Source organism: Osmerus mordax, chromosome 7 (genome assembly GCF_038355195.1).
Source record: "Osmerus mordax isolate fOsmMor3 chromosome 7, fOsmMor3.pri, whole genome shotgun sequence".
Classification (NCBI taxonomy): domain Eukaryota; kingdom Metazoa; phylum Chordata; class Actinopteri; order Osmeriformes; family Osmeridae; genus Osmerus; species Osmerus mordax.
Genome location: NC_090056.1, coordinates 12,265,013 through 12,292,662, shown reverse-complemented (window position 1 = coordinate 12,292,662; position 27,650 = coordinate 12,265,013). Strand labels below are relative to the sequence as shown.

The following is a 27,650-nucleotide window of genomic DNA, read 5'->3' as shown; positions in this document are numbered from 1 at the left end:
AAGAGAGATAAAGAGAGAGAATGCTTCCTTCTCATCAGCGCAGGGCGAGGCACTGTGCAGTCAGCCAGTTCACAGCACTCTCGGGCAGGACACTCCTAACTGCCTGTGTCTTGCAGACTAATGCAAGCGCTGCAGTTTACACAGAACATGACACTTGGACATATCGAAAGCTTTCCTCACAAACTTTGAGGAAGTGAATATACCAGGCATAAGGCTTGCGTGCAAAATGGAAATCAGTATTGAATAGCAGTCATTCCTAAATTTCAATATTTCTGGCAATTCTTTTTTTTTTTTTTTTTTTACAAATAATTAGCCTACAATAAAGTAAATGTTGCTGTTATACTCGACAGTCCTTGCATCAGTACAAATATTGTATTACTATTCCATACTGTAGCTCATCAGAAAACAGCTCATCAGAATAATGGAAAACCTGAGTTGTCATTCTCCAAAACCAGAGGACAAAGTCCTCCCTCATGCAACAATGGCTGCAGACACATGTATGCAAATTCACACTTACATGAAAGGCATGCTTGACATTGTTGTGCACTGATGTGACTGTGAACATGACCTGTTTTCACTCTCCCACAGTAAATGTATGCTACCTTGCTGCTGTGTGACTTGTGGGACCACAATTTGAAGCAAAGAATCGTTATGAATAATTTAACAATCAAGTCAGATCTTTTCTTAAGTGGCAGGCTCGTTTTGACCTTGGCGAAGATGATTCCCAGACTGAAATGCTGTCTGTATGGATAAGTAGCATTTCACAACACAGTTACACTATCTCTCAGAGCTGCACGGCTACAATTATTCTTAATCTAGGGCAATAAATATAAAACCTATTATGCAAAAGATTGAAGCGAATCCAATAAAATACCATAACCCTCAGAGACAGAAATCAACACTTTAAATTGAGTGATAAAAAAAGAAGAAACGGTTTATTATCTAAAACGTACATCAGAGAATTCAGTGAGATGAACTTTGGGAGTATACCCAATCCTTGGCAGTAACAGTGCGTGTTGTAAGAATACAGACCAGACCTAAAATACTGTAAAATACTTAAATTAAATGCTTGCATTGAGATTGATTCATAGTTTGCCAGTGCTCAGTGGAGTCAATGGAATCATATCAAAAGTGCAAACTCTGCCCATCCAATGAGCCTAGCAAGCCAAATCAGTAACACCTTCAGTCTTTGAAGTATGTATGCCCATGTCTGGCAGACAGAAAATTTGAAAAAAGTCAGTAAAAAAAGAAAACGAAACAACTAGACCCTACTATTCATACAGCCTACTAAAGTCAAACTTGAAATAGTTTTTTCACAGGTATCACTTTCACTACTTTTTCTAGGCTTGTTTGCCTGTGTAAACAAAAAGGATACAGAGTTTAGATAGCTGTGTCCCTTAATCCAATAAAAACCCCAGACACATTTCAGACAATGACAAAGGGAAAGCAATTCACATGTTATCAAGACAGGCACAATTTATGGCTGTTATCTAGTCTGAAAACATGTCAGTTTTGTTCCTGGGACTAATTACAGAAAAATAGTGATCTAATTTAATTTATGGAACAAGTTGTTTAGAAAGTCATGTTTTTAAAATAGATTAAGGCTTAAGAGGTTAGTATTGGTAGTTAACCCCTGAATACAGTAGTCATTGCCTAACCTGATAGCCCTCTCATACAGACACTACATTGAGGTAAAATACAGTTCTGACTCTAAAACATTGATTAAATTCTTGTGACCAGATTTCCCTCTGAGATAAACATGGTATTGCACATTTAACATGAAAAATGCCTTCACATTTGTCATGTAGGAGACTGAACGTGTCCATTCTCTTCCGAGTTTGGTGACTGTGGAAGAATGTCCTTTCCTATTACATTCAATCTGCAAAATATAATAACATGGCATTAGGCAGGACACTACTGTAGAGGGATCATTTATTCATGCTCAGTATTTGGGTACTACTGTATTAGTAACCTGTCTGTACAGTGACCATAGTACACAGAAAGGCATTACTATAGTGTGTGATGTTCAATACTTACATTCTTCTTCCAGAGGATCATCGTCCTCAACAGTTTGCTCTAATTCCTCTTCTTCTTCAATGATCTCTTCTAGCTCTTCCTCCCCTTCAGACACCACCTGTTCCTCCAGATCCAGGCTCTCCTCTCCTATTGGTTCCTCTTCAAATACCTCCTCTGGTGCCGGATCAGCCATGTCCCCCTCTTTTATTGGAGCAATGTGTTCCTCTACCACCTTTTCCTCATCCTCCACAGGGGCTAACTGCTCTTCTTCCACATCCTCCTTCAGTTCTCCTTCTTCCTGCACCTCCACCTCCTCCTCTTCCTCTGCAGGAGCCGTCTCCTCCTTTTCAACGTCCTCCTCCAGTTCTCCTTCTGCCTGCACCACCTCCTCTTCCTCTGCAGGAGCAGTCTCCTCCTTTTCAACGTCCTCCTCCAGTTCTCCTTCTGCCTGCACCACCTCCTCTTCCTCTGCAGGAGCTGGTTGCTCGTCTGCAATATCCTCCTCCAGTTCTCTTACCTCCATCACTTCTTTCTCAGCAGGAGCACTCTGTTCCTCGGCTACCAGGGCCTCCAGTTCTACAGGCAACCCATCCAAATGAGGCGCCTCCTGTCCTCCAGCAGCTTCTTCTGGCTGGGACTCCTCTGTGTCAGCTGCAGGAACAGTCTCTTCTTCTACCTGCTCTTCAGGGTTTGGCTGCAAAAGAAATACCACAATGTGACTTTCTGGTCTATAATAATATCAGAGCTATGGGCCCTCAAGACTGGAGCTTGATAACTATACCATGAGGGAAACACCATTGGGATTATGGAACTATGTGTTAATTTCATTTTCATGATTACGTTTTCATTTGGTCTAAAAATGCAGCACTGTAAAACGACATCATTTACTTTGAACACATCTGTGGATTCACACCAGCCAATTAGCCCTTTTTTAAACTAAGGGGATAGAAATATATTGAAGGGTCCCAATGGACACATGCTGCACTATTATAGTTCTGGATAAAAAGTAGGCTCTTCACACTGACAGTTAATGTACTACGAAACAAAGCAGGAATACTTATGATGTCAGAAGGGAATAGTTTGGTAACTGACCTGCAGTAGGCCGTTTCTGATATATCTTTTTTTAACCCACATTAGTTCTATGCTTGCTCTTTTCCCAGTCGCTCCCACTGAAACATTACAACAGAGTGAGCAAGTTCAAGAGATGTTACCTGAGCAACCCATTTCTGGATGTTCTCCAGCTGAGCCGAGTTCAGACTGGAGTCTTTAGGCAGCTAAGCTCTGTTCCTGCACACTGGGACGTACCGTACTGAGCTGTTCCTGCACACTGGGACGTACCGTACTGAGCTGTTCCTGCACACTGGGACGTACCGTACTGAGCTGTTCCTGCACACCAGCCAGCTGGGCCCACTGGGAGTGCTGCACCTCCAGAAGCTCTCTGAAACACACGCAGCAGCCGGGAGCAATGACACAAATACTGTCACGGACAGAGGACAGCAGAGACAAAGACACCAAGGTGGCATGCGACCTGTCTCTTATCTTTATAAGGACACACGTTTAAAGCCAGGACAACGTCATCATCAAGACAAGTGATGCATAAGGGAAAATCTCAAAACACAAACCTGAAGTTTGCAATCTCCAGTGTACTGGCCTCCAGCTGAGCCTGGTGATTCGCCAGCTGCTCCTTCAGTAGGAAGAGCTCAGAAGCCTGGCCGTCCAGGCTGGAGCTCAGAGTGTCCACCAGCTCAACTCTCTCATCCAGCTTGGACTCGGCAGAGGCCAGGTTGCCTGTCAGGGCCTCCACACTCTGGGCCAGCTCATCGCTCATCCCCGACAGACTCTCCACATCCAGCCTGACAGCCTGGAACTCTTCACTCTTCCCCTTGAGCAGGTCCTGGAGCTGGGTCAGCTGCTCCATAGACACTGTGGCCTGCTGCATCTCAGACAGACGTGCCTTCATCTCAGTGTGGAGGGAGAGAACCTGGGCAGGGAGGTCAGAGGTCTTCAGTTGCTCGGCCGTGGCCATGGCCATGCCCACTTGCTTCTGGGCCAATGCATAGGACTCCTCCAGGACATTTAGGCGGAGCTCAATGCCCTCAGAGCTTTGCTGAAGAAAGAAAAATAGTGTTTCACAATGAGTGGTAATCCCACAATATCAAGCCTATCACAACTTTGACTCGAACATCACCCATTTGATGTGACATTTACAGTCAAGTACAGTCCTGACTGGGTCTGAAGTATGATTGTATTACAGAAAACCCCAATCCTATTTGGGCCAGTAAAATATAGAATGACCTGTCCAAAATCTGAATGAGTCAAAGAACAGTTGCCAACAGTGACCTAATGTAGCGGTAGTGCATCCATTTTCCAACTTTCAAAATGAGTTACACAAGTTTAAGCTATAAACGTTCACCTGAATTCCAAACTATGGGAATAGGAAGGCTTCACAACTGAGGTCAACAATATCAAATGGTTAGTCTATTTAAAACTGCAGCACACAACTGGCTTTTTAAATTTAGCAACACCAACAGGCGTGCCACTAAACTGCCAGAGTATAAACTGAAATACAACCTTACTTAAAAAACATTTAAAGATCTTTCTCATACATGTGTTCATGTGGCTACTCTTCATTTAGTGGATCCAGTTCTACAATTCTTGACGCAGTGTTAAAGGACAAGTACTGCATAATCCTCATTACAAATGCCAACAGCTGCTTTACCTTGTCAAGTGGTTTAAAATAGCATCATTTTAAATTCACTTTAACTGACCGTCTTAGCTTGAATAAAACAGTCCAACATAGGACCACAACTGTGTAACATTTCTATAATCCAAAGGCTTAAATACAGGGTAATAATTTGCACGATACTATACAATTATTAGAGGACCATGGCTGATTATACGAAACAAGGCAGGGTGTCCTTGATGAAGAGAAATAAGTCAACGGAATTTGGAGATATTTGCTGACGCATGGAAACATACTGCTTCATAATAGCACTATAACATGCATCGTTTCTGTTCAGGAATTGGACATTATCAAGCTAAACTGACTAAATGTATACCTTGTTACTTGACTGTCGGATTTCTTCCTGGAAGGACTGTAACTTCACAATCTTCATCTGCATGCCCATGAGGTTATCTGCTAAATAGGTTATAGTTTGGTGCTGCTGGACACAGAACCATGTTGCGGTAGCACCCCCGATTACAATCATTAGAAATAAAATGAACAAAAGTGTGTAGTGATGGCCTCCACCACGCGACTCCGACTCCAGGACTTCGTGTCTGAAAGAGTTCTCTTCATTTTTATGGTTGTTTTTTCCTTTTCCCCGATGCTTTGCTGTCATTTTCACACAATGTTCCAACAGGCCAGAGGGGTATTTAGCAAACCGATTGTTAAAAATATTTGCAAGAACGCATACAGTGAATTACTATGACGAAGTCCTATTCAATTTCTCACTAATAATTGATACGCCGCGCTAAGGGGTCCTCATTCAATCGACTGTAAAAGTAGCCTAAAAAGCAAGTTCATGTGGAAGGGGGTTGGGCTGCAGACTGTGCAGAGGAGAAAGGATAAAGGCGTGGATGTGGTACCCTTTTCCAGGAAGAGAAGCACAGGGTAAGGGGGCGTTCCAGGACCGTGAGTGGCTGGTTTCTTTGTACCATGTGTGCAGTTTAAAGCCCACACGTGCAAATGTATGGGTGTTTTATGCGTAAACGATAAATACATCTAAATATGAAAATAATAACGAACACATTTCACATCCAAAATCATATTTTTGACAATGGTTTATTATTTGTTTTTTAGGCATAGAGCAATGTTCATAGCTCAAAAGTTTAGCTATGAACATTGCTACTTGTGTACTTGTTTACTTGAACATTGTTACATTGTTACTTGTTACATTGTTGTCAGGTTACTTTTCACCCTAACTTGCATTGGGTTTCTCACCTTCACGAGAAGCAGTTTTCATCAATGCTTATTATTATTCAGTCACAAATGGGCTTCCAGAGGAATGTTGAATCAAATTTATAAATGTTGAAACTCATGTTTTTAAAATGTAATCAATACGTTATAATGGTATTATGCCTCCATGGATGTGGATTTAGTTTGTGTAATTGTCAGATAGGGTATTAAAGACACGCTTTCAGTTTCCAATGTTGCACAGCATAGCCATGCATTAAGATAATTCTTTCAACCAAGACATTCATTTCAATATCACACCCAACATGATGAAACATCAAAACATGTAATATATAAAACTATGAGAATGGCATTTTCTTCATTCTGTGAATAAAAAGAAAAAAGAAAATTTGAATATTTTCACAATTCATTTAATCAGTCGTGGTTAATGCTATAACATTAGTTAGCCTCTCACCTCTGACAGAGAACTTGGTGGAACACTCAGCCCTGCCCATGGCATTCTCTGCTATGATGGTGTACTCGCCCACATCCTTGGGCCCCACATGGAGGATCAACAAGGAGCATACACCACATATGTTGGAGATGTAGTAGTTGGTGTTTGTGTTGAGGCTGACGTTATTGCGGTACCAGGTGATGCGTGGCTTGGGATCACCCTTCACGGCACAGCTGATATAACACTCATAGCCCTTTGGAGCATTGTGCTGCTTTAGCGGAACGAGGAAGGCTGGAGGGCTCCTCAAATCACAGGTCTTGTAGATTGGCATGTTCACCACAAACTTTTCTGAAAAGGAATAGAAAAGAGCTGTCAGGATTATATGCGTGGGGTTATTCAACCTACCGTATACAGTATAATATTCGTATAAAGTGAACAATAATAAACTTATTTTGGGTTGGGGACAGTCAAAGCAACTGAATCTCTTTTCTGGTTCACGGTACCTTTCCTTCTTTCTATGCCCCAGGTAGGTGACTCAGACGGTGCTGACATGCCCATGTCATTTTTGGCATAGACACGGAAGTGGTACTCCCTTCCGGGCATGATGTTGCAAACGGTGTACTTGTTGTTGAAAACCCTATCGGCCACCGAGCTCCAGGTGTTTTTGGTTGATTCAAGTTTAGAGACTGTGTAGTGGAGGTGGTCGTCCCGCTTCTCATCAGGGGACGACTCCCAGATCACTGTCACTGTGCCAGGGACGTTCTCCTCCAGCTCCACTGGTCCAGGAGGCTTTGGATCATCTGTGGCCAGGGTCAGAGACATTGTCAATAGACTATGACTCTATAGGAAGACATCCTTTACCTGAAGATGCCTAGATCCATGCAACACCAAGAAGTAAAGCTACTATATCTAAAGATTGATGTCCCTCCATTAGTTTGTGTACCTGTAACCCTGACTTCCACACTGAAGGTCTCCTGGCCCACCAGGTTTTTGACCATAATAGTGTAGACCCCAGAATCTGAGCGCTCAGAAGAAGGAATAAGCATCTGTGATGACCCATCAGAGTTGCTGATGGTTACCCGCTTGGTCACAGGAACATTGTCCTTCAGCCAGTCCACTTCTGGCCACGGAGAGGCCTAGTAAGGTGCTCAGAAAGTTAACAAGATTCTGTGACACAACACATTTCAGCTCTTAACGTTTGACCAATTTTACTTCTTACCTCAAAGTTTATTGTGATCCTGACTGTGTTTCCTGCTCTCACGACCATAAAACTCTTCACCTTGTTGTTTGTGAAGCGTGGTCTCACTGAAAGGAAATGGTAGATAATATTTGGAATTAATGGTGTATAATGCAAAATAGCTTACTATACGGATTGATTTTACTTTAAAATCATCAATGGGAACATCCACTACCAGGTGGGGGCATAGCCAGAATGTAGTTGTCCAAGTCTTGGGGCACACCATCCCCTCCCTCATTGGTGGCAATAACCCTGACCCAGTACATAGACAATGCTTTCAAGCCTTTGACAGTGAAGGAGGTCAGGAGGATGGGGGTGACATTACATCGGGCCCATTCAAGGCTCTCAGCCTGACGGACTTCTACATAATAGCCTTTGGGATCATCTTGGACCCCCTTCTCCTCTCTTGGTTTAGTCCATGATAGAGACACGGTGGTGTAGCTTGTGTCTGTCACCTTTAGATCTTCAACCTTTCCTGGGGGCTCTAAAACATTACATTTGAGTTATTACAAGCTCTGTATTAGCAAACATGTTTAATTATTTTGTTACATTTGTCAATTTGTAATCTCATATGTTGTACACAGTATACGCACTTTTAGGATCTCTTGCAAACACAAACTCTGAAGGGTTGCTAGGTTCGCCAGGTCCAGAAACATTGATTGCAGTCACTCTGAACTCATACTCCATCCCTACTGCAATGTCTTTTACGACATACTTCTTTTCTGAAGTTGAGATAAGAGTAAATTTAGGCATTTTGAAATGCTAAATGTCGCCATATTTTCTACATTTTAAGCTGAAATAAATATCTAGAAACCTTGTATTGGCTCCTCAGTTGGGTTGACGTAACTCCAAAGATTACTCCCCTTCTTGCGCTTCTCAAGGGTATAGCCTACGATGCGTGAGCCACCAGTGTTGGAGGGTGCAGTCCATGTTAGGTTTATACAGGTGTTTGAAGCACTGACCACTTTTGGTGGAGCAGGGACTCCAGGGAAGGCTGAAATATTGGAGACATGACATACACACATTTTTAGGGCATAGTGTGGTGACTGGTATTTCAAAATCCCTGTGTTGTATTGTGTGCCACATCGCAAAACAAAACCTCACCCAAAGTTCCAGCTTGGATGTCATCTGTTTCCATCATCTCACTGATGCCTTCCTCGGTTACAGCTCGTATACGATAACAGTACTTCCTTCCATGGTCCACATCTGTATCCTTGTAGGTGGGTACACCAGGGATCTCCCCAATCTTTTTCCAGGTGTTACGCCCCACCTGTTGGCGTTCTAGCAGGTAGTTCTTCACTGGGCGCCCACCATTATCCTTTGGTGACCTCCATTTGATGTCTATGCAGACAGCAGAGCTCTCCACCACCTCCACAGGGCCCTGGGGCGGGGTAGGCTTGTCTGACAATCAGAGAGAATGATTACCACACAAAATGCAACATCCATGGCTCTTTGCCTGATTAGAAAACTGATCAACAATAGAAGCTAGATTACGTAATTGTATGACTATGAAAGAGTAACAGTTTGTCTAACCTAGACAATGAAGTATGTGATCTGTACAATGACTGATAATAGTTGAACTTTTTTGTTTAGCCTTTTAACCTTGTCTGCTTTTGAACTCACCAAGCACAATGAGTTTAGACACAGCTTCAAGGATTCCATGCTCATTCTTGAGTCTTATCTTGATCTCTCCTGTTTCTTTGCGTTGGCATTTGCTAAGGAGCAGGCGGCTGTGGCTTGTTGCCTTCTCTATCTTAACATTGCTCTCGTCCAGAAGCTCCTCTCCATCTCTGTACCACTGGATCTTCATGGGCTCACAGCCAACAAAAGGCAGCTTGAAAATTGCATTTTGACCAACTTTGACTGTCACAGGCTTGGAGAATGCATCCAGGTCATTTTGGTCAAACCTAGGGGGATCTTCAATAGTACACAGTTACATTCTAATGAGAAAATATTTTTTTAATGGGATTTTACTGCTAAGATTTCATTTTTTTGCAGTGGGAAGTAATAATACAATGTCTACAAAACAGTTTTCAAACCTTTAACATTGAGCATTGCTTCAGTTTTACGTCCATCTGCCTCAAAACGGTATTTCCCTGAGTGTTCCTCCTGGCAGCTGTTGATGAGCAGCTTGTGGGTTGATCCATCCTTAGATATTGTAAGGCCATCCTCTGTAGATATCTGAAATGAGAGGCATGGGAGTACAATACATATTAATGTAATGGGACCATAAGACATGTAAAAAATAATTATGCGCATGCACATGTACTGTACATACATACTGTATTCCCTGAGGACTAACCTTTTTGCCATCTCGGAACCAGGCACCCTCACATTGTTCACTGTTCACCTTGCAGAGGAGCTCAGCAGGCTGGCCCATCAAGGCAGTAACGTCAGAAAGCCCACTGACAAACTGAACTCCTGGATCTGACATACACAACAACAACAACTCAGAGACTCTTAACGGATCCACAAGTGGTCTAGTGCATACTTACCAGAAACGTGGGAGATTTTTTCTCTTTGGTCTGATAGTTAAAATGATCAAGTAATCAATTTTTCGATACTTTTTAGTGAAGAAAAAGAAAGAAAAAAAGAAATGAATCCATAAGAATATTGTTTGTCTTGTTCGGATGCCTAGTTTTCTGTTTAGTTTCTGTTTCTTGTCTTCTTGTCTTCATGCTCTTCACACAAGTCTTCAGGTTTTTGCATCTCTTCTTCTGTTAACTTTTTGCTCTTCTTTTCTTGGACATGGATATTATATTATATCATATGTACAATTTCGTTTCTTCATAATTATGAAAAGTTTCATAATTTATTGTCATAATTTTTCATAATTCTTTGTACTTAAAGCTGCAATAAGTAACAATAAAAAATATATTTAAATGTGAGAAACAGTGCCCCAAATTCTTGTCTGAACTTCTCTGCTTTCCTCAAGCTCGAGTTGATTGACAGGGGTTTCACAAAATAAGACACTTTCCAAAGGCGACTGGTGGAACAGGATTTCTGGAAAACAATTGGCTGTAGAGTATCTGGCTGCTCCACTGGTACGGAGCTGTCTGTGTTGCTAAATAATGTTCAGAGTGCTTTAGATTAGCTTACACAACATGTTTATAGGGGACAAAACTAAAAGAATCTCACTTATTGTACCTTTAAATGCAGCTTAGTAAAGGTAGAGGATGTGAATGGCCCTGCTGTTTGCACATTCCTTCTGTATCACCCCATGGACAAACATATTGCAAGACAAATACTGGTGATTTTACTTAGGTTAGTGAGACTATGTACTTCATTTTGTAATAAAGGTGTCCTTTATTGAGGTTCAACTCAACATTCCCCATGTAGGAATGTTTCAACTGACATTGTCAAATGACAACTTCTCTTCCATGCAGTCAGTAAAGAATGTGTGCTGTCTTACCAATCACTGTATCTTTCAGTAGTGGGCCCTGCCTTGTACGTCCTGAGCGCTTGTTAGACTCAGGTGACTCCTCAGGCTCTTCTGGCCCACTTTGACCCTCTTTTGGATCTGTGATTTGGCCTTGGGATAACATGTATTTTTGTGGATGCAGTTAGATTTGATGTAAAATATCAGACTAAATGACATTAACAAGACACAACAAAGACAAACCAGTACATATGTTGTGACAAAAAAAACTCACACTGTGACAAAATAACACTGTACTGTTCAGTGTATAGAGATGAACCGAACAGACTCAGTTAATAGAAAGAAAGGAATAACAAGCACACCATTGCTTCTTTCTTGGTTGTGGTGTAGGGAAATCTAATAGAAAAGGCAATAAACATAGAATTAAAAAGAAATACCTTTTTAATAAAATGAATAAAGGTATTTCTGTTTTCCTATACCAAAACCTTAGCGTAACATCTGCAGATGCTTGCTAGTCAAATAGTGCCCATAACATACAAAGATACATTTGCATGCATAAGACATTATCCATGGCAGTTTTCTCATTTCAGATTTGTTGTTGTTGTACTTCATGTTGGTTTAGGCACAACTTCCTTTCTACACAGCATCGAACATGAGGGTAATTCTTTTTAGTCTGTTAATTACATAGTAATACTAGGTAAATAAAGTGTACTCTACATAGATGAGGCGGGTCGGGGGGTTCAATATTTTGTTGTTGTTGTGCCTTTTTCGGCTGAGATTGGATTTATGGTTAGATTTTGTCCAGGCGTGTTGCTCTCTGGTTGGATTGTTAGTCAGGATGTGGTTCACTTGTGCATGACCTGCTGGTATTCAAGCCCTGCCAGGACAGTGCATTCGGAGACAGAAGATATGTTACACTATGAAGGCTACACCTCTTGTCTTATCTCTCACTGAAAGTGATTTAGTTTTTTCCACTTTCTGTCAAATGTTTCTCCGTCTTTAATTGCTGATAGAATGTCTTTTAGTTTGTCTATTTTGGGGCAAATGGAATGGGCCCCATATGGACATCCTTTAGACATCCCTTTAAACACCTACCATTTGTGTGATCTTTCATTGCTCATTTGTGTTTACTGTTCCAACAACTCTCAGTTGTGTCCTCAAGAATTGTGTCTAACAATAGTTAATAACAGTGACAATATATTGTAGAAACCAATACATTGTTACTACAGATGAATACAATGAATTAATCCAGTAATTAATTGTAATTAAAAGAAAATCATTACCGACATAAATTCTTAATGGATGTCCTTGATCGGATTAACTTCAAAATTTTCCTTGCAGGAATGTTGTCTGTTTCAAATGAACTATCTGTGTGAAATGACAGTTATTTCCAAACTTCAGAACTTCATCTGCTCCATGCAGTCATAGCAGAATGTGTGTGCTTACCAATCACTGTATCTTTCAGTAGTGGGCCCTGCCTTGTACGTCCTGAGCTCTTGTTAGACTCAGGTGACTCCTCAGGCTCTTCTGGCCCACTTTGACCCTCTTTTGGATCTGTGATTTGGCCGTGGAATAAGAATAGGCTTGGTGGAATCTTTCATTTGGTTAGATTTAAAATGAAAAATCAGGCTTCATGACCGTGATGGTAACACCAAGGAAACCAAAACAAAGACAAGTCCCAAAGGACATAAACTGTAACAAAGACGGCATAGGCTGTAATGTACAATATAGCACATTGATGTAACAAAGACACTGTACAATACAACATCAACCCAACATGAAGAACACAAACACATACAACACATAACAGGGACAAGGTCAAAGACACAAAGTAAAGAAAGATTGATCAAATAGCCTTATAACATGCACCTCAGTAAGTAGTCTCAGTGTTCATGGTGGTTTTCTAATCATAGTTTATAGTCTGAGTTTATTAGAGTTGTTGTTTTTTTTACAATAATTTTTGAAGTTTGGTAACTGAGTTAGGCTCATACAAATTAGGAACAGTAATTGCACAAAACTCATAGGGTTAAAAAAATGTCTACTGCCCGTTAATTATACAGTAACACTAGGTAAATACATAGTAACAAAGTATACTTGTAAAGTAAAAACCAAAGTTTTTGTTATTCTGCCTTGCTTTAGGTGTTGCAGATTATAGTACACTGTATTGGGCTGTACAAAACCAGCCTTGTTTAAGTCTCTTGGCCTTGCAAGCTCTCAAGTGTAATGAAACGTAATATAAACGAACAAGATCCAATACGTTTCACAAAACTTTTGCAAAGCCCAATTACTGTGACATTATAGGGAAACATATATACATGCAAATAATTGTTCTTATGTATTCACTTAGTTATTACTAATTAACTGCTTATAAAACATAAGTTTTCGCACATTTGTAGATTATTCAAAAAATCTCAAACATTCCCTCTAGAGGAATGTTTCAACTGTCAGCGTCCAATGACAGTCATTTTCCAAGCATCCGAACTTCTCCCATGCAATGCGGAACGTGTGCTGTCTTACCAATCACTGTATCTTTCAGTAGTGGGCCCTGCCTTGTACGTCCTGAGCTCTTGTTAGACTCAGGTGACTCCTCAGGCTCTTCTGGCCCACTTTGACCCTCTTTTGGATCTGTGATTTGGCCGTGGAATAAGAATAAGCTTGGTGTTTTTTCATTTTTGCTCAATTTGAAAAATAAACGTCAGGCTTTGTGGTCATAGTAACGCCAAGAAAACAGAAACAAAGACAAGTTACAAAGGACATACATGTTGACACTGGAACATACAATATATAAAGATGAACAAAAAAGAGACACGGTGAGTCTTGCAGTGTAGAACACCACAAAAACAAATGAATACAACATTTATCACATATAGGTCATCATGACCCACCTACCAAACTTTGACACAAAGAAAGCTGACAAAATTCTCAAAAGAGAAACATTCAAATTCACCTGCATGCGACTAGTTATTTTAACACACATGTTGTTGGTAAATTAATTGTTATGTTTACAAAATTTTCAGTTAGCTGCAAATTTCTAAACAACTCAAAATATGAGGAGTAACTTCTGACAGGCTGCTAAATAGATAAAGATTCTAGGTAAATACATAGAAACTTGTTTACCATTTCTTTTTTTAAATCTTAGCGCCAGTACATATGAATGACCATATAGACTAACTGTTGAGTAGGCCATGTAACCAGGCTGAACATGTGTAAAGTACAGTGTGCCTGGCTTTAACCTCTGCAACAACTCTATTGTGCCTCCTGTTAGATTTCTCTAACATTGATATAAGCAATGCAAAAATATAAATTGACTAAATGTGTTACATCCTCTCAGCGAGTATTGCTTAGATTTTATATATGTAAAAGTACTTTACAAACAAGATTTTTTTTTTTTTGTTTGCATATGTTTTTACTATTTAACTAGTCAAAAAAGTCAAAAAGTCAAAAAAAAAAGAAAAAAAAGGCACCCAAAACCAAACCATATACTTTTACAGTACAGTATTACTATGTATGTTGGTATAAAGTAATACTCTGTAACACACTTGTCTGTTCTGTTTGTGCTCTGGAAGCCGTGATCATACAGTATTATTGAATCTAATGGAAATGCTGATTGTTCTGTACTGTAGTGAGTATGTAGTGAATATGTGAAATGATTGAGATGGAAATTGATTAGTGAGTATTCTAGAATTAGTTAATAATTCAAAGTATTCAACATTCATTTGTTTATAATTTATACAGTTAATATAATATTCAGTCCTATAATAACTTCCTTATACTGCCTTCTTATAGTTTAGACCTGTGCGTCCATGCAGTAGCCAAAGGGACCAATTTAGTGTACAGTATATCTTACCAATGACCTTGTCTGAAACTGGTGGACCAGTATTTCTCTTACGTCCAGAGTTGTCACCCTCGCTTGCTTGTGTGTCTGGTTCAGGTACATCACTTTTTGGTGGTGCTATCAGTGATCATATAATACAGTATCAATACAATAGCAATATGTACATTGTACATTGTGATCAACCATGCGATATTCCTGGCATTGACCACAAAATATGTATATTTGTATGATATGTTAACTGAAATAACAAAATTACAAGATAACATCTTACCTATGACTTTGTTAGGAACAACTGGACTTGTTTTAACAGGTTTAGGACTTGCATCTACTTTTGGCTCCTCCTTTACAGGTTTCAATTGGCCCCCATCACTAATTGAACTTTTCACCACGGGAGGTTCTTGTTTTTTGGGCGGTATCTCTGTTTGTTTATCTTTAGATGTGTCCCTTCCCACTGGGGGGTCTTCAACTAATGCACTATCATCGGCAGCCTTCTCTTCAACCACATTTTCAGCAATTGTTGCCTGCTGTTCTTCTTTGGCCTTGATGATGGCTTCAATTCTCTCCTCCTTCTCCTTCTGCAGTTTACCCTGCTGCTCCTCAGCTAGCTTCTCCAAATCAACCCCTGCCCCTCCTGCTTGGGTTGTTTTGCGGGCCTTCTTTTTACCAGTGGGTGCAGGTTCAGTGTCAGCTGGGGAAATTACAGTGGGAGCACATAAAACAGTAAGCTTAGTTAGTATGGGTACTGAAGGTGCAAAATGTGTACTGGTACGAAGGATTCTGTTCATTACCTTCCACCATCAGCCAAGCACTGCAGGACTTTATGCCAGCTGAAGCAGAGTAGATGCCTTTATCCAACTGCATGCAGTCCTTGATCAGCAGTCTGTGAATCAGTTTGTCCTCTGATGCACTGATGCTGTACTTGTCACCATGCTCCAGGGGGCTGTTCTTGCCTGTCCACTTGATCCTGGCTATTGGATGGGACAAGACACACTCAAAGAGGGCATCCTCTCTCTCTTTGGCTTTCACCTCTTGGATCTTGACGATGAAGTCAACGCAGGGAACTGGAAAAGAAAAGCAGAGAAAAGCCCACAGGACAAAGTAATCAGGACACAAGAGGACATACAATTTTGAGCATACTGTGAGTAGCATTGGCAATCTGACACATCACCCAGCATATCAGCTGCTCTTTTGTGATCTTACTCTTGAAGTCAGTGGAGAAAACATTGACCTCCTCAACATCCACTTGATACAGTCCAGCATCTTCTGGCAAGAGGTCTTTGACAGTGAAGATTAACTTTTTTCCTACAGTCTTCAGGTTGTGTTTCATTGCCATTTCATCGCTGAAAGGTAACATCACACCGTCCTAGAGGTGTACACATTTGTGTATAAAAACAAATAGAACGGCAAGATTCAATACCACATTGTCCTTATTTTTAGGTCTCAAACTCCTGATCAAACTCATAATGTGATTTGTGTGGTAATGAATGATTATGGAAATATAGTTTCACATTGTAAACTGAATTCTATGTTAAGAATTCCTTGCCGTAAAACATTGAATTACGTCTCACAATGTTTTCATTGTTGGAAAGTAAGACTTGCATGATGTGGAAATCTAAGGTCAACCTCAAGCCGTCTCACCTTGTAGAGGAAAACTCTACTGGTTGGATCTTTGAGCTCCATCTCAAACTCAAAGCTGGCAGAGCCATCTCCTTTCAGGTCAATATGTTTCAAGTTACTGAGGTACTCAACATACTGAGTGGAGAACAATGCCCAGAGCCAGAAACAAAGGGATGGATGGGGGGGAATGGATAAGAGCATGAGAGGAATGGAAAGAAATGAAAGTTAGAAATAAGATGATGACATGATGGGGACTAGACAAACTATATACTGACAGGGCCCTCTTCTCAAACCTTGGCCTGCTCCACCTCTCTTTCTTCTTTCTTCTCGTTGAGTTTCTTGAGCATTACACGGAAGTCTTTGACGCCATACTCGGCGCAAATGCGCTCATAATCCTTCCTATCTGCGCTCATGATGACCTCCCAGAATCTCTCATCGATTTCTCCATCGTGCTTTTCTTCTTTCTTCTCTCCCTTAGCCCTGTTTGAACATTATGAGAGAGATGAGAAATGCAGAAAAAACTAAAGTTATGACGAATGCTAAACAGTCACCACCAACTGTACCATTCCTTACATCATTTTTTCATAAATGTAAAAAATATTGTAGTTTATCTTACCTTTTTCTCAGCAATTTTCTAAACTCTGTTGGGTTTGTTGATGCTAAAGATATAACATATTCTGTGTGTCAATGGATAAATGAAAGACTGTAATATACTGTTCATTACTGTATAATTACTGTACATGCAGATGATTATTGTGAGTGTTTTCACATCCAAACTGTATTTTTAGATCCTACGGTGGGAAACTCATGTCATTAGAGAACCTAAATACTCACAGGCATCCATCTCTTCCATAGCCTTCTTTTTCTTGAATCCGACTAACAAAAAACGATGATGACGATGAAGATTAGCACAAAATCTCCATTCGAGTAAGTGATGTGTACTAATGTTAAGAAACAGGCATCCAGTCCACATTCAAACATCCTTCTTGATCTTACCCTCTATGACATTCAATATTACAGTGCAGACAGCCTTCCCATATTCATTGGATGCATAGCATTTGTAGGTGTCTGTTTCCTCACTGGTTACTTTCGGCATCTTGCATTATAAATGAAGTGCAACAGGAAATATACATATAAGGACAACAGGAAAGGTTGGCACACATGCAAATATTCACCAAAAAAACACTCTCACACACACACTGTGATGCTTACCTCTAAATGGTATTCACCAGTAGCTTCATCAAATTTATTTTGAAATTTCTCCATGTTTGACATATCTCCCTGAGCTCGTCTCCATGTCACCTCTGGTTTGGGATCCCCACTCACCCTTGCTTTAAAAACAGCTAACTTCCCTAGATGCGATGAACAAACATTACCAGATATTTATGTAATGTTCTGTAGTAGGAAACTCAGTCCTTTTCAATAAAGAAATGCAAGCTAGGGGCAGAACCCTGACAGGAATACCTACCCTCTTGGATGGTTAAAGCTATGGGTTTGCGTAGGAAGTCTGGGGTGCTCTTCCCTTCTGGTAGTTCCTCTACATACTGTGTGATCATCACTCCTGGAACTTTGGATTTCCTTTTGATGCCAGCTGTACAACAGACAGACGAAATATCAAAAACCAAATCAAGAAAACATATCATACTGTATATATGCTCTCTTTATGGACATGGACAGTATGGTTTGTGACATGCATGGATACATTCTTCATCTTTACCAGCAGATGTCAGTCATGTTCTTTAACAGAGATGATGATTTCACTGTAGTAGCTCACATAATGTAAGATTGTTCTTCATCTCAGTTTCATTTAACATTAGATTGAGAGATTTTAGCCTGTCTTACACATTGAAGATATATTTTAAGGGGGTCATTTTGTTGACTCCAGCCTGTCTCAAAAATGTGAAGAAGTTAATTTTTTTATCGGATGTGCAGTAGTTGTAGTAATTCTTCTTCATTATTCTTCCAGGTGAACAGTACAGGCCTTTTTTTCATAGAGAATGAAGTTTGAGATTAAAATGTTGAACTTTGGCCAAAAAGTGCAGCACTGTAATTTGTATGAATGTAAAGGTGAATTGTATTTTTCCTCCTAAAGTGTATATAATAATTTGACCTCTACAAAATGTTATAGTTGAGGAAAAACTAATAAAATTACACTTTCTTTCATTAAAAAGGGAAAAAACATATGTTTATGAAAAGCAAGGCTTGATTTCTGATTCCCTGCCTACCTCTTTTCTTGTGGGTCATGTCCTGCTCAGGACCTGGTTGTGCATAAACAGGGGGGTCACATGGAAGGAGATGCAACAACGTTAATCCCAGGATGGACGGGTAAATGACAGGGAAAGGAAAGTGGATATGACGAGGACAACACCTTCCTGGCAAAGGCATGGCGGAGGCCTACTGCTTTGGCAGGATGGTAAGAGACATGTGGATTATTATATAGTATTAAAAGACAGTACACACATTTATGTCATACTAAACTGTTTTTAGAAGATCTTTGTTTACATGTACAGACATTTGTTACACAGAATGTGTTACACAGAATGTGCACAGTGGACCTTGATAGACTTGTAGCTTCTTGTGCTCATGTACTGTAATTACTCAAGGTTGTTATTCATGTTCTGATATTGAATTAGATTTGTAAAACAGTATATTATATATATATATATATATATATATATATCATATTTTACAAATTTAGAATTGCATTTCAAAATTCTCTTCCACTTTTTCCAGTGTCCTGCTCTTCATCCTGTGTTCTTCTTTGCTTTCTGTCATGGACTTCTTTGATTCTAAAATTGATGATGACTTGATGATGATGACAAACAAGCTGGATGATCATAGTTCAATTGAATTGACAACTGTTTTTTATGAGAATTGTTCCATAGTTTAAGAGTGGAATCCTTAATGGTACTGTACAGTTATTTATTATGTCATGAGCATATTTTTCTTCAGATCTTTCCTCAAGAAGATTGTAGTATTATCTGCTTCAGTATATGCAAGCCAAATCTTGTGGGCTCTTATTACATAATTTTCATTTACATGAATATGCAATCAGCTGAATGTAGATAGATGCAAGTGTTCCATCCACAATGTGCCCAGTCTTCTGACTTTTACAGTATGCTAAACCTGTTGGGGGAATAAAGTATGCCAGGGGTCAGAATTGACAGATGTTTCCTCTCATCTCTACCTTGGCCGTTTGCCGTCTGGTCTGTGATCTTCGACTTCTTCCACATCTTGGACTGTATCTAAAATCCAGAGGTCCAGAGGGGCTGCTGCAAGGGAAATATACCCATTGTATAACAAGCTATTAATTTACATAATTTACCAATAATATAATTTTGCTAATTTGCAAGGCATCACATCATGCTGAGACAAACAAGAACCAAATTTGACTTTCAAGTTTACCCTCGGCTGGAATATAAATGTCTATGTATTACAGGATCCCTCCACTGTAAACCCCATAAATTCAGAATACTCATAACTGTTAAGGAAACTGATTACTTCAATTTATTTAAGTAATATGAACCAAGTGAAAAGTCATTTATTCAATAAATTAATATATCACATTTTTTGTTTCTTTTGTAATTTATTTCAGATATGAGATAACTTAAATAAGTTGTATTTAGTTTCCACCAAAGTTTTGAGTAGACCTCTTATCATGGTTTACAGCATTCTGTGTAATTTCACTAAACGCTCAAAAAACACAACAACTTCTAACTAGAGAGGGTACAATTTCTGGGGAAATTGTAGGGTGTGCTTGCTTGCGTCGGTTGCACAGGGGTCTGTATATTTTATATAAAAATGCATCGGGCCTACTTATTATTTATAAAGATTACATAGATTTAAAAGCATCTTTTTTTTGCTGCTCATTTACAACTCAAAATACGAGTGAAGTGTCGAATGAAATATGATGTCTTCTCATTTCCCCTGCAAGAGGCAGCTGACAGGCTGAATCAAAACGAATACATTTGGCAGACCGGTGTAAAAATTGACCTAATCTCTATGATTTAAACGTCCTTTTAAGTTGTCCCTTCTCGTGATATTTTCAGGCATTTAGCCTACTCATATTGCATTCATTCATTAATAAAGAACCCCCTTTGAAGATTATTCTACGACTTTACCGGCAGAAGATAGAATCGCGATTCAAACAGTACCATCTGCTAACTGAAAATATGCCCCCAAAAACGTAAATAAGCTTGACATTTATTTAGTAGAAAATCGCTCATTCATAAAAAGCTCACTGGTAGCGATCATTGTCAGTAACAACGCAAAATGCGATATAGCCCTGTGTGGAGAAGCTGCCCCGGTAAATTATACTACTACAGTACAGTACTAGACTACTGCTGTGTTGGTCTTGGTAGCGATTGCGTTGGTTGAATTCGATTTAACGTTCCGTTGTACGGTTAAGGCAGAAATTAATTATTTTCATGAACAGATTGACAAAATTTAGGCTGTGGCAATGAAGTTCAGGTTAGTAGTCAGATTGTTTCAACTATTGAAAGACTTTTGAGTAAGGGGAGTGCCGAACATGTTCTGTCACCGTTTGACTTGAACAGCTAAGGAGTTTTTGTTAGCTACTCACACTAGTGTCTCGGGTAGGCTACAGCGTTGCCGTGAGCTACACTGGTTTGAAACCACAGGTAATGGTAATTTCACCAACAAATCGTTTACTAATGTCAGAATAAATCATATAACGAAAATGTATATGTGAGGAATGTTTATTTTAACGATTGAAAACAGATACATCATAGACCACTGTAGTATGTGTTGCCCGGGCAACACAGGCTAATGTCATGATGCTAATACTTCAGTGAAATAGTAGACTACTGTTTCCGAAAGTAGATGTACTTCCTTAATAATATCAGCTTATATTGTACATTACACATCACAATTGTGTGTCATATCACAAAGTAAAATGAGTAAATAGTTATCACCCTGGCCTCTTTTCTTGTGGCGTTTCTGCAGCTGCCTTGCAGTAAAGCTATAGTTAGCCTAGCTATCCCCCAAGTTAACAGATGCGAAACGAATGTTCTGCCAAAGGTAGTCACGCGTGTTTTCGTGACATTAGTGCAGACCGGTGTAAAAATTGACCTAATCTCTATGATTTAAACGTCATTTTAAGTTTTTCCCTTCTCATGATATTTTCAGGCATTTAGCCTACTCATATTGCATTCATTCATGAATAAACAACCCCTTTGAAGATTATTCTACGACGTTACCCGGCAGTAGAAGATGGAATCGCGATTCACAGTACCATCTGCTAACTGAAAATATGCCCCCCAAAACGTAAATAAGCTTGACATTTATTTAGTGGAAAATCGCTCATTCATAAAAAGCTCACTGGTAGCGATCATTGTCAGTAAAAACGCAAAATGCGATATAGCCCTGTGTGGAGAAGCTGCCCCGGTAAATTGTACTACTACGGTACAGTACTAGACTACTGCTGTGTTCGTCTTGGTACTAGTAGTAGCGATTGCGTTGGTTGAATTGGATTTAACGTTCCGTTGTACGGTTTGGGCTGAAATTAATTATTTTCATGAACAGATTGACAACGTTTAGGCTGTGGCAATGAAGTTCAGGTTAGTAGTTAGATAGACTTTTGATTTAAGTAAGGGGAGTACCGAACATTTTCTGTCGCCGTTTGACTTCCTAAACAGCTGTGTACTGTAGCTAGATGTTTTTGTAGTGTGTCTCGCGTAAGCTACAGCGTTGCAGTGAGCTACACTGGTTTGAAACCACAGGTAATGGTAATTTCACCAACAAATCGTTTTCTAATGTCAGAATAAATCCTACAACGAAAATGTATATGTGAGGAATGTTTATTTTAACGATTGAAAACAGATAACGCTACATCATAGACCACTGTAGTATGTGTTGCCCGGGAAACACAGGCTAATGTCATGATGCTAATACTTCAGTGAAATAGTAGACTACTGTTTCCGAAAGTAGATGTACTTCCTTAATAATAGCAGCTTATATTGTACATTACACATCACAATTGTGTGTCATATCACAAAGTAAAATGAGTAAATAGTTATCACCCTGGCCTCTTTTCTTGTGGCGTTTCTGCAGCTGCCTTGCAGTAAAGCTATAGTTAGCCTAGCTATCCCCCAAGTTAACAGATGTGAAACGAATGTTCTGGCAAAGGTAGTCACGCGTGTTTTCGTGACGTTAGTGACGTAAGTAGCGTCATTGACTGTGGCTAGCAAATTAGCCACCGTTAGCTTCACTTTTCGCCACAAACACTTAATTTCCACTTAAACCATGCAACGGAACGTAAATTCCAATAGAAGCAACTCAATCGCTACCAAGACGAAACTTTTGACACCTACGTTGTCTATGTAGGCCAAATATTGACTGAGTTTTAGGGGGGCAAAAAGAATAATAAAAATAATAATAATATATATGTGAGAGAACAAAGGTTGTGCCCTTGCCGAAGGCAAAGCACACCCAATAAATAAATATATACGTGAGAGAACAAAGGTTGTGCTCTCGCCGAAGGCTTGAGCACACCCAATTACATAACAGTATGTCCAAAATGTTATTTTCAAAATGAAAGAGCAACAGTAACTCAATGTTAAATCAAATGCATCGTTCACTCAAGTTGAGCAAAAACATCCATCTGTTTCTTTTTTTGTAGTGACATGCTTGTATGTTTGAAATATTGACCATATATGCATGTGTTTTGCATATGATCAAATGACCTCTTCATCTCTTTCTCTGTATCTCTCCTCTTTCTATACTTGGGGGGTGAACATGTTTGTGTTCATGTGACCATGAGCCTCCCAATTGTCAATGTTATAAGAGTAATCAAAATAGAATATCATGCAATGTGTTTCAATTTTCTGCGATGTTGTCAAACTGCCAATAAACATTTAAATACCCTGGATCTAAAGGATTTATTGCAATTCCTTTCACAGCCAGAGCTAACCCTGTGTGACATTTCACATGGGTCATAAAACTGTGGACACCATACCTCAGACTTGCAAATACCTCATGAGCTGAACTTCAAACATTAACCTGATATAAATAACATAGTCTAACGTCATTTTTGGTCCATTGGCACCTTTGTCCAAAAAATCTAGATTCATTCAAATCTTATTCTCTATTATCTGTGATTCTACTGTATTGTTTACACTGCTCTGTTTGCACTGTTTATTTGTTTAATGCTAGTTACATTTCACAGTGCTTGGTACACTGCTCCCTTTATTAGGGCTTCTGTGTTTATTTATATACCAACACTCATCTCATCTGTTTGCTGGTGCATGCTTTTCACTGGTTCATGCTATTTACTGGTTCATGCTATTCACATCACATGCTATTCACTTCTATTCGCTGTTAGCAGTATTCCCTGCGTCACCTGTCTGTCTCCCCGTGTGTCTCCCTGTCTGTCTCCCCTTGTGTCTCCCTGTCTGTCTCCCCGTGTGTCTCCCCATGTGTCTCCCTGTCTGTCTCCCCGTGTGTCTCCCTGTCTGTCTCCCCTTGTGTCTCCCTGTCTGTCTCCCCGTGTGTCTCCCTGTCTGTCTCCCCGTGTGTCTCCCTGTCTGTCTCCCCGTGTGTCTCCCCGTGTGTCTCCCTGTCTGTCTCCCCGTGTGTCTCCCTGTCTGTCTCCCCGTGTATCTCCCCGTGTATCTCCCCGTGTGTCTCCCTGTCTGTCTCCCTGTCTGTCTCCCTGTGTGTCTCCCTGTGTGTCTCCCTGTCTGTCTCCCTGTCTGTCTCCCTGTCTGTCTCCCTGTCTGTCTCCCTGTCTGTCTCCCCGTCTGTCTCCCCGTCTGTCTTCCTGTGTGGCACCTGAGTTAAACTGTTTTGTACAAATATGTTTCACCCTGTGATTTACCCTCTGTACAGCCCTGTATATATTGGGTATGTTTTCCTAGTCTTATTTTTTCCTCTTGCCTGCTGCAACATCACCATTTCCCTTTGGGAATTTACAAAGTACATAGTACTAGGCTACTACTACAATACTGTATTGTATTACCAATGTAATGTATATTATCTTACATTGAAATCAGTTTGACAACTGTACACAAACAGACTTAAAGAAATGTCCTTCTCCGAGTACAAATCTGGGCGCAGCCTTTCTAATTACGTAGACAATTAATTATAAATGTATTATTATTTTGAACCTTATAGTTTTAGAATAAAATGTACTAAACCATTTGACACCTTTCCCCGGTCTCCCTGTAAAGCAGGGTCCAGTATAAATTGGGCCGCCTTGACATTTTGAACCAGAGAGCAAAGAACTGTGTATGACTGGCATAGCCATTGAGAGGCCAAGCATTCTCTTCTCGTCATGCTCCTCTCTACCTCATGATAGTCATGATAAGAGCAGGACATCAAGACACTGGCACGCTTTTCCATCTATACTTAGCTGTTACCCAACTGCAAGGACTTCATAAGGCATGCCATTGCCAGACTACAAGTGGTTCAGCACCATGGATTAGTCTTAAACTGAAACTAAGAAATCATATGTCCTTGTTGAAACAGGTGTACACATCATTAGTCAATAGAAAATAAACTTGTGAAAAGTATTATTTTAATTGTTGACTTGTAAGCAAGTGTAATCATTCATTTAAATATGAGTTTCCATAGATGCACCAAAGCTGTGGATTGTTAGAAGTTGACTAGTCAGCAATATTTTTTGTCGTTAATAAAACTGTGGGTTAAAGCGTAAACAACAACTAGCAACAACTACAATAAAATATAACTATGAATAAACATGCAGTGGTCTCACAGAAAAAAGACAATGTTGGAGTGCCCTTATACCACCCTATTCTTTCACTTAGAAGATCATTATTTATCTTCATGGCGGTACCCAAGGTACCATAGACTTACCTGTTGCCTGTGTAGAGCTAGGACCCCTCAAACCTTTTCTGACTGCTTTCTGGATATTTGCTGTCCTCAAGGTTTTGTTGGATAGTAAATCCTTTGGAGAAATTAGTTTTATTTTGCTGCCAATCTGCTGGTAACGAGACACAGTGACATTGAGGTGAGGCTCTCCTTTATTTAGGCAGATGGATCCACACAAGGGGAGGGTTGTACAGGCAGAGGAAGAGGAGGGGTGGGGAGGGGTTGGTGACATGAGAAAGAGAGGGGCACCAACAGCCAGTTGGCGGTGAGTTTTCCTCACAGTAGTAATTACTGATGACAGTCTAACTATCTTTCCCAAAACATTTGCTGACAAGAAAATGAATGGTGTGTTCTCAATTTAAAATTGTCAGGCATACAGTAACAACAGGTATTATATCTTCACACACAACTTACAGTATGTCCTAAAAATCTATGGATAAAAAAATATTAAATCCCTTAAACCTAACTCAATATGCAAACTCAAAAACAATAGAGGGTTCTTGGATATTTAAGACTTACATTAAGACAATTTGGTTTCCACTTACTGTCTTCTTCTATTTAATAACTTGAAAGATTTCAAAAAATTTAAGCCTTGTAAGTAAGATCATGCTAGAATAATAAGCAAGACAACAATTTGTACTTACCATGTGACATGACAAACAAAGGGTTTGATGTTGACCTTGAAGGAAGCTTTTATGTCCACTTGGTCTTTAGTAGATGTCAGATCAGAGGCTGATAAAGAGCCACTCATCCCTTTCATCATTGTGTTCTTATCATGTTACAAGTTATTACATAATTAAGGATATGGCATTGCAATTGCGGTACATCTATGTTCTTTGTTGTCTTCTAAGGCAGTTGTTCTTGTGTGGTGAGCTCTATGAGAAGCTCTATGAGTTGAAAGAATGTTAAGGTCATGGTTGTACTGGGTCTGCCATTTATAGTGCAACCACCAATAACTGTCTACCAGAGTTACTAAGTTAGTAAAAAGAGAAAACCTAAAGCTAGCTAACTAGGATGACTTGGCAATCTCATCTACTCTGGAGCATTTAACAGTGGGAAGTGAACAGTGGGAATATATAGCTGCCTAAGTTTAATGTAATGTTATGAAGTCATGACAACAAATCAGTTATGTAAGGAACTGGCAGACAGTGATGTCAGTAAAATTGTTTTTTCAGTTGGTGATTTCCACTCCCGACATGTTCAAAGGCCTGACTAAATTCATGTAGGTTCATACCCTGTGCAGTCCACATCTCTGTTGACTTCTCCCTGGAATTTACCTAACATTTTTATGGTAAGAAAAGTAATCTACTAATTGCATCTTGAACAAATGTATAAAAAAGATATAGCCTAATGTAGACCAAAGTCAGCTGCTGCTTACAAAACGCCAGAAATGTTTATTCCAAAGGGCAGACCGAAAATCTGCTGGCATTAAGAAGTGGTGCCAGTCTTTAACCATGGTTGTCCTTCCTCATGCAAGAAGTCCACTAATGGAACTGAGTAGGATTGTGACTAGGTCTGAGCCAATATAAACCTCACTGGATTAAGAATTAAACCCCCTTAGGCTATCCTTTTCCATGTTGATAAAATGTCAGGCAACATAGCTTTCATTCCCACCGTGGTAAACCAATCAGGAAGAACTGCTTAGGTGCTAACAAGACAGCCGGGTCTGCCCCTCTATTTAGACACATGACCCAGCAGAAGGAAATCTCAACTTTAGTCACTGGGGCCTGCTTACTCAGAATATCTGGCTAACTGATCATGGCAATATGGTCTACAACAAAGAAATCTGTTGATTGAGTCACAGAGTAAACATTGATTCTCACTTAAAGGGGCTAGACATTGTGCAAGAGTGACATGATTGAGGGCTCTAAATGGGCAACATTAAGTGGCTCAGGCAATCATTGTCAATCGTATCAATCATTCAGGCACTATCAGAAATTCTTCCTAAGATTTTGCCATAGTCAAATCTTAGTCTTCAAAAGTCTTCTTTCACTAAAATCCTAGCTTGAACTGTTGGCTGTGAGATTATCTCTCTAAACTTCCAGAAATGCTTGTAAAGGCCTGAATCAGTCTCTCGAGTGTAGATAATAAATGTTTTAACAGACATGCCTGGGGTGATATATTGAGAGGTTGGGTAAACAAGTGCGCCCATTCCTCTGAACTTGGCATGGCAAGTCAGGGGGCAGTCCCTTGTGGCTGGTGATTTATCACACCATGCGGGTCAACTATGCAGAGTGAATCTGTTAAGAGCAGAAATCAAGGCCATATGTATAAATCAGCAGTTATTTTTGAGCAAACAGCAGGAAACCATTGGCTAATACAGTACAGTACTTAGGTCACATGGGAATGTCATGAGTCTTTTCATGA

At 39.8% G+C, this 27,650-nt stretch overlaps 2 protein-coding genes across 3 annotated transcripts; both read right to left on the bottom strand.

The window, feature by feature from the left end:
* Positions 1-908: 908 nt before the first annotated feature.
* On the bottom strand, positions 909-5,578 carry LOC136946561 (uncharacterized abhydrolase domain-containing protein DDB_G0269086-like). Of its 2 annotated transcripts, none has more exons than XM_067240936.1 (5): positions 5,076-5,578; positions 3,639-4,123; positions 3,355-3,454; positions 2,038-2,710; positions 909-1,879 (listed from the first exon to the last, which is right to left on the bottom strand). In XM_067240936.1, exons 1-5 carry the CDS (start codon positions 5,355-5,357, stop codon positions 1,875-1,877), a joined length of 1,545 nt encoding a protein of 514 aa, XP_067097037.1. In that variant the 5' UTR covers positions 5,358-5,578; the 3' UTR covers positions 909-1,874. The 2 variants fall into 2 exon arrangements, with proteins under 2 accessions (XP_067097037.1, XP_067097038.1); XM_067240937.1 differs by having other exon boundaries at positions 3,388-3,454; positions 5,076-5,577.
* A 203-nt stretch (positions 5,579-5,781) lies between these two features.
* Positions 5,782-25,330, bottom strand: LOC136945293 (immunoglobulin-like and fibronectin type III domain-containing protein 1). Its single transcript, XM_067239051.1, has 28 exons — positions 25,269-25,330; positions 19,621-19,705; positions 17,902-18,024; positions 17,646-17,785; positions 17,430-17,529; positions 17,268-17,309; positions 17,050-17,092; positions 16,727-16,913; positions 16,455-16,568; positions 16,017-16,179; positions 15,605-15,877; positions 15,088-15,504; positions 14,829-14,933; positions 13,499-13,606; positions 12,428-12,535; positions 11,015-11,134; positions 9,905-10,029; positions 9,642-9,783; positions 9,226-9,519; positions 8,707-9,003; positions 8,417-8,596; positions 8,196-8,324; positions 7,778-8,086; positions 7,585-7,670; positions 7,309-7,501; positions 6,869-7,165; positions 6,387-6,713; positions 5,782-6,295 (listed from the first exon to the last, which is right to left on the bottom strand). Exons 2-28 carry the CDS (start codon positions 19,664-19,666, stop codon positions 6,291-6,293), a joined length of 4,473 nt encoding a protein of 1,490 aa, XP_067095152.1. The 5' UTR covers positions 19,667-19,705; positions 25,269-25,330; the 3' UTR covers positions 5,782-6,290.
* Between the last annotated feature and the right edge of the window lie 2,320 nt (positions 25,331-27,650).

Coding starts and splice junctions, on each gene's coding strand:
- LOC136946561 (XM_067240936.1), bottom strand. CDS start 5,357: ATGACAGCAAAGCATCGGGGAAAAGGAAAAAACAACCATAAAAATGAA. Junction 4,124..5,075: donor TCCGACAGTCAAGTAACAAG/GTATACATTTAG, acceptor TTCTTTCTTCAG/CAAAGCTCTGAGGGCATTGA. Junction 2,711..3,354: donor TGCAGGAACAGCTCAGTACG/GTACGTCCCAGT, acceptor TTTCTTTTGCAG/CCAAACCCTGAAGAGCAGGT.
- LOC136945293 (XM_067239051.1), bottom strand. CDS start 19,666: ATGTGGAAGAAGTCGAAGATCACAGACCAGACGGCAAACGGCCAAG. Junction 17,530..17,645: donor CTGGTGAATACCATTTAGAG/GTAAGCATCACA, acceptor TTATAATGCAAG/ATGCCGAAAGTAACCAGTGA. Junction 8,087..8,195: donor GTTTGCAAGAGATCCTAAAA/GTGCGTATACTG, acceptor GTAATGTTTTAG/AGCCCCCAGGAAAGGTTGAA.